Source organism: Saccostrea cucullata, unplaced genomic scaffold (assembly GCF_032062105.1).
Source record: "Saccostrea cucullata isolate Sc308-1 unplaced genomic scaffold, CSIRO_AGI_Scuc_v1 ctg1221, whole genome shotgun sequence".
NCBI classification, from domain to species: domain Eukaryota; kingdom Metazoa; phylum Mollusca; class Bivalvia; order Ostreida; family Ostreidae; genus Saccostrea; species Saccostrea cuccullata.
Genome location: NW_026928331.1, coordinates 14150 through 20962, shown reverse-complemented (window position 1 = coordinate 20962; position 6813 = coordinate 14150). Strand labels below are relative to the sequence as shown.

Below are 6813 nucleotides of genomic sequence, written 5' to 3'. Positions count from 1 at the left end.
GTTTCAAGTCTTTCTTACATCGCAGGTTCGGATCTAACTTTAATTTGAGACGTGGAGACCGATCCTTGAAATGAGACCGTATAAACCGAGGTTCCGTGTCGCAGAAGGTTCTGGCACGAAAACATCCCCCACTGCTCAATGGCCCCGAGTGCCGAGTATAGGACAAACACCAAGTTATGGATCATTATTCTATTTATTACTGTTGCAAATTTGCATGTCAAAATGCTACTTTTGTTTTCCTTTGTTATAAGTGCATACCAGTGTAGATTCAGTCTCGACAGACACGTCTAGTTTAAAATCAAATTCATCTCGCAATCAAATAATTGGGTCATATTTTTGAAACCAGACGGGAAAAAGAAATTTCGAACCATTATATTACCAAAAAATGTCATTTTAACAACAACATTTTAATATAGTTCCTGATAAAACGCTATAGCTATATATCACTTATTATTCAGGAAAATCAAAGTCTTTCCTCGTGTAATTTCCGTTCCAGGACAATGAAATTAGTCTTTTATTTCTTAACTGTAAACTATTTTGAAAAATTAACCAAATAAGAAGGATGAATATTTTAGTGATCCCATTGACAACTATCATATGCTTTGGTAAACGATGAAATTATGGGATTTTTTTTCTCCATTGGTTTTGTCATGTTATATTTTTGCATATTTTTCAGAATATTGTTTGGCATCAAATATTCACTTGGAAAACATTAACACAAACAAGGGTCAGTTTACCTCACCTGGATACCCCGCCAACTATCCGGACAACACAAACTACACTTGGATAATAAGGACTGGGCACACTGCAGCTAACGTTACATTTAGAATTCATGACATGAATATTAGAAACACAAATCCTTGTGACGACTATCTCGAGGTAAAATTCACCTTTTATTAAATTCTTATCTTGAATTAATTACACAGAATTTGGCACAATAAGAAGGATAAAAAAGCTGTAACAATTACGATTAACTCTCTCTCTCTCTCTCTCTGCAATCTTTATATGTTGTTTATAAAAATCTCATACCCAGTATTTTTCCTTTGCAGATTAAGGAGGTCGAGCCATGCTGCTTTACCGTATTTAAAAGATGTGGTGAATTAAAGGACATGGCCGTTTACACAAGAGGGAATCAAATAAGAGTATCGTTTATTTCTGACAGAATTCTGAATGCAAAAGGATTTAATCTTTCCTGGACAGGTATAAATCTTTAGATACCATTTGTGTACATGTAGTATGTCATTTTTGTCACACACTCATTTTTCATTAATTTTAGTCGCTTTGCAACCAACAACACCACGGCTAAAAGTTACCACGATTAGGACAACAACCCCTTCAAAGACGTCAGTTAGAATATATCCTTCTAAATCCACAAGAAAATTGACAACTAATACTACATCAAGAACTGCTTCAACAGCAAAAAAACTGACAACCATTTCTACAACAACAACAATGATGACAACAACTCCCAGAACTTCTACAACAACAACAACAGCAAAGATGACAATCACAACAAAGTTGAAAACCCCTTCAACTAAAAAATTGATGAGAACTTCTACAACAAAATCTTTCTCAACGACATTACAGATGACAACATCTCCAACGGAAGAGAAAACATATGATATAACAACAATAAAGACAACACTGTCATCTAGCCACTTGTCAGGAACATTTATATTTGGAAGCTCAACATTGCCGGGTAAGAGTGATAAATGGATAAACATGAAATAAACATATCAAAAACGTGAAAAAATTTAAGTATGATATACATTTTGAGTTATTCACCTTCTTTTTCAGAATAAAACAAAATTACTTAACGAGGTATCTAAAAGAAATGTTCATTAAGAATGAAAACCAATCATTGAAACTATCAAAGTTTTAAATAGATAAATACTTGGGAAAATTAAGATATACATGAACTTTTGTTTTTGGAAAACTCTTTCATAAATAATGCAAAAGCACATTAACTGGCATCCTCTTCTAGTGTATCCAGCACTGAGTTTTGGGAATCACAAGATTTTTTTCATAATAAAATAAAAAGAAAGAAATTATATCGGAAAATATAAAAAATAAAGAGCAAAGCAAACACGGGTCTCTAAAATCATCAAAAGAGGAATTAAGTGCCATTGGGAGTACTCTTCCCACGTCAGCCGTCACACTATTACACCTATATAATCCATGGCATAATCAAGTAAATGAACAATTTCGTAGATATGTCAGAGTGAAAATAACGACCTAAAAATCTATTTGAAAAAGCCATTCAATATTTTATTTAACAAAAGACTGTACTGGGTAATAAGGTCATATCATGATACTTTGGTCCATGTAGTGTTTCAAGGACATTGGACATAAAATTCCAAATAGATTATATGATGAACATTATTCAATATCAAATAAAATAATTCCCAACAGGTAAAATAGATTTTCAAAGACATTGGGCCATAAAATTTCAAACAGAATAAATGATGACATTATTCATTATTATACTTTCATGTTAAATACTAAAATCTGATTGGTTTAGACGCAGTTAACAATCTGTTCTATTACCCTCAGCCTTAGCAACACACGTGACAACGGGTAACACAACGGTAATGCCACATGCGTGGAAATTATGCGCGTACGGTTCACCGTAGAATTCTCAAAACGTCAGTTGCGCATTTGAAAGAACCGGCATAAACTTGACGTCAATAAAAGCTTGCGTCCGATGTTTTTTACTTGAAAACAACAAACGACAGACGAAAATGCTTGCAAGTGCAGAAATAACGAAACTTTAGATGATAAAGGACTTGTAGAGTATCAAATAAACAATAAAGAGGTCAGTAAATCTTTTTCGAAGTAGCGGGAAGTTTGAAAGCTTTCTAAACGTGAACGAAAATGCGATCGACGATTTGTATTGCTTATATAGTAAATTAAGTAGACATTCAGTATAACAAAATAAATGGTGCCTGTTTTGGAGGGTAACAGTTGAAACTGAAACCCCTCGGAAAACCATTGTCAACCTCCGCTGACGCGTCGGTTGACAATGGTTTTCCTTGGGGTGTCAATTTCAACTGTTACCCTCCAAAACAGGCACCATTTATATAATGTCAAATAAAATAATTCCTAACAGGTTACATAGAATTTAGTCATGGTATTAGATTTTTTCTTTTTATAATGAGTATTTTGCATAAGCCAAACTGTTACAAAAGCTATGCACATTTTATTAGATCTCTACAAATTAAGACTTAATAAGTCATTCGTGCTTCGACCGAGAAACGGATGAACATGCAATCCGTGGTAGGGAAACATTCTCATCAATTGCGATATTATAAACTACGGGAAGTTAGAAGCCCTTGTGAAAATAAAATTTAAATAGCGTATGAAACCCTCTCTGCTCTAATTTAAAACAATCCTCCATAAAAGATTAAGAAAAATAGGATAGGGCTACATTGCCTTTTAAACATATACAATGCACATTCGGTATATTTCCACCCGCTCTTGTTGTCAACCTTCAACATGTTCAAGTCCAGCAAGCCAGAAATATTGTTACATATTGTACCACTGGTTTTAAAAAACAGAAGACATTTTATAAGATTAACCCTAGATAACATGCGATTTTTGTTGAATTTTTGGGTAGGTTAGATCACACACGTGCTTCAATGGAAGTGACATCGAAGCTTTGAAATTCATAAAATTAAAGAAACATTTTAAACAAAACTCGATTTCCGGGAAACTCTTTTCCCTTGTTTTTATAAGAGAGAAGTGTTATTTCATATTAAAATGAATTCATTTAGAGGTCGGAAAACACAATGCAAGGATATTTACAGTTCAATTAAGCTATAAGACGTTGCCTTGCTTATTATTGCTTATAATGGACAATGCATTATCTCCTATTAAGGATATATGCAAGGTTCCTTACGTACTGATAATTTTTCAAGTTATTCTTAATTCAAACTTATAATACCATTTCATGTTCTTAGACAAAAAATCAGCATATACTTTACATGCTAAATTTGGAATTGCATTATCCCCCAAAACAGTCACAAATGCTTGGGCATCCTATGGTGTGACTGAGAAACCTGAAGTCAGAGCGGAATCTGGTGTAACGGCGACGCAAGCACTCACAAGTATTCCGATTATTGAAAATTCAGCAACATTAGGCATAACCTCGGAAGATGATTCTTCAAATAAAACATTTCTTGACAGTAAGCAAACACTTACCTTTTTCAAGTTTGTAATTCGAAAATAGAGTGCCGGCGTTTAATTTTGTGTTTGCGAAAGATGTTTTCATTGTATAATTTCACAATTGTATACCAGATGTTACTTGAATATGATTTTATGGACTTTTGATCTGGAATACTGTTCTGTTCGCTATCTCCATATGTTTATTTGTAAATTGGATCTTTTATTTCAAAAATTGGTCTGTATGATTTGTTTATAATTTGCAATTTATGTCCAGTTTCCAATAAAAGTCTTCTAATCATATTTAAAGAAAAAGTGAATGGTATAAAATCTATAAAGTTATTAAAATAAATACTTCATGATTATGCAACTAACGGTAAAGTAGATAAGTAGAAATACAATGCTTCTGAACTTTTCATATATTTTAGGTTACATGCATATAATTATTGGTGTATGTGCTTTTGAGGTCATATTGGTAATTATCGGAGTGGTTGTGGGAAAGAGATTTTGTTCACGGTAAAATGATTCTTTATTGATCTTGCAGTCCTTTCAATGTTGACCCATTTATGTTTTATCGTGTTTAAAAAGTTAATATAGCATATTTGGATTTGCAAGTTTACATATATTAGATTTTATAATTAAAAGGTTTTATCTTTTTCAACTTGAAAACAGTGCGTCAAAAAAATCTCCTTTACCAGGAACGGCTGTAACTGATGGATTAAACGCTACATCGATGGAAAAGTGCGCTCACAATGTCTACGAATCGATTCCTCTGGAACATTTCAATTCAAGTGACGCCAACGAATTTGACGAAGGTGTTTATGTAGAATATCCTGATAATGTCTATGACCGCTCATTTGTTCGTAGAACACACGCCTTCCGAAACAATGTGTACGAGACAAATGAAGCCATCTACAACGTGTCTTTTTCAAAGCAAAACCATGACATTTTACAAGGTTCAAATATTTATCAACCATGTGAATTGACAACATTCCTGAAACAAGAAGAAAATTGTGAACAGAAATGCTAAAGTTTTGGAGAAAAAAGAAAATAAAGGTTATGAAAACATAAGATTTTAAACAAAGCAGTTTAGTGCATTTTTGCGCCTGGAAAAAATAAAATTCAAGGTTTTATATTTACAGCTTTGTATTTAAAAACTGTTTTCTCTAAATGGAGTCAACTGTGTTTAAATTTGCATTTAAAATAAATAAATGCTTGTAGTTTATGTAATATAATATAGATTTTTAGTGGAGTGGATAATTTGATTTGGTTTTCTTAAAAAAAACATAGAGTATTATTTTGACGCTGTTTCCCAGGAAAAAAAAATCGGCAACCAAACTGATATTATATCAGAACAATCAACTTGACCTCTTTACCATGACCTTTGAGTATGATCTACTTCAAAAATCGTTTACCTTTCTGCATAAGCTTTGAATGGTTTTTTTAAGTGTTAAACAGATACATAATAACGAAGATCAATGTTAATGATCAAAAAAGAATACAATAATCACAATTAGATTGTATATTCTTATTTTCGATACAATTGGTTCATCATATATTTACACCTATGCTTTCCTGTAAACGAACAACTACAACAAAGGCTAAAATAAGCCACTTTATGCTACAAGAAGAAACACGTGCGTGCTTAAACTTAGTCCATCCATGACAATTCGACCAGGCAAAGCAATAAACTTCAGAACCATCAATCTGACATCTTGACCATGACCTTTGTTGACGTACCTATTTTTTTTTCATTTGACCATAAGCTTTGAATAATCTTTTAATTTTCTAAAACCGATCAAGAAAATCAAATAAATCTTATTTTAAAAAAGCGAATAACAAATACACTAAATATTTATATTGTCATTGATGCATCAAATACATCTTTGCTTTCCTGTACAGCAACAACTACAACAAAGACTAAAATAAGCCACTTTATGTTACAAGAAGATATACATGTACGTATATTAGTCCTTGAGCCACTGAGGGTGGTCGGTACCATTTTGGGTGAATAAACTTTATAGTGATATTTGGTAAGGTATATGGACCTAACTAGTGAGAAAAAATGACTTTAATTATAGCATCAAATCTGTTGGGGCTTTAATGCTGAATGACACAGTTATTGCCCTATTTTAATTTGCTCAAATTAGGTATTTTGAGTTAAATATATTAGCAACCTGCAAAGTATTTGTCACACAGTTGACAACCTTGATGGAAAGTTTTACCAGAATTACTCCAAGATATGATGAACAAATTAAAAGAGCATTAACTGAATTACTAGCCGTGATTCCAATAAAAATTGCATTTTTTTTAACCACTTTTATTCATAAGTACCTCAAAAAATTGTATAAAGAAAAAGATAAGTACCAACGCACATATACTAGTTTAGTTATTCGTCCGTCGGTGACGACAATGACCACTATCTCATCTTCGTGGCGGAAGGGGGATGACCTGAACGGTGAGTGCGGAGGTGACTTGTCAGGCTGATCCTCGCACAAGCAGATGATGGAGTTTTGTCGATATATCTACGCCCCTCTTTTTGTAAAAATCTCAAAATACAATTTATATAAAAATCGGCTTATAGGCCAAACAATGTTCTGAATGCTTTGCCAGTTGACAACAAACACTTGCTTTCTGGAAAAAAATCTCATC

General features: G+C 32.9%; 1 protein-coding gene across 1 annotated transcript; it reads left to right on the top strand.

The window, feature by feature from the left end:
- The first annotated feature begins 546 nt into the window (after positions 1–546).
- Positions 547–5340, top strand: LOC134277220 (uncharacterized). The gene is made up of 7 exons (XM_062759536.1): positions 547–605; positions 677–879; positions 1050–1200; positions 1277–1699; positions 3960–4184; positions 4590–4677; positions 4834–5340. Exons 1-7 carry the CDS (start codon positions 563–565, stop codon positions 5189–5191), a joined length of 1491 nt encoding a protein of 496 aa, XP_062615520.1. The 5' UTR covers positions 547–562; the 3' UTR covers positions 5192–5340.
- The last annotated feature ends 1473 nt before the right edge of the window (positions 5341–6813 follow it).

Coding starts and splice junctions, on each gene's coding strand:
- LOC134277220 (XM_062759536.1), top strand. CDS start 563: ATGAATATTTTAGTGATCCCATTGACAACTATCATATGCTTTG. Junction 606..676: donor GACAACTATCATATGCTTTG/GTAAACGATGAA, acceptor CATATTTTTCAG/AATATTGTTTGGCATCAAAT. Junction 4,678..4,833: donor GGAAAGAGATTTTGTTCACG/GTAAAATGATTC, acceptor ACTTGAAAACAG/TGCGTCAAAAAAATCTCCTT.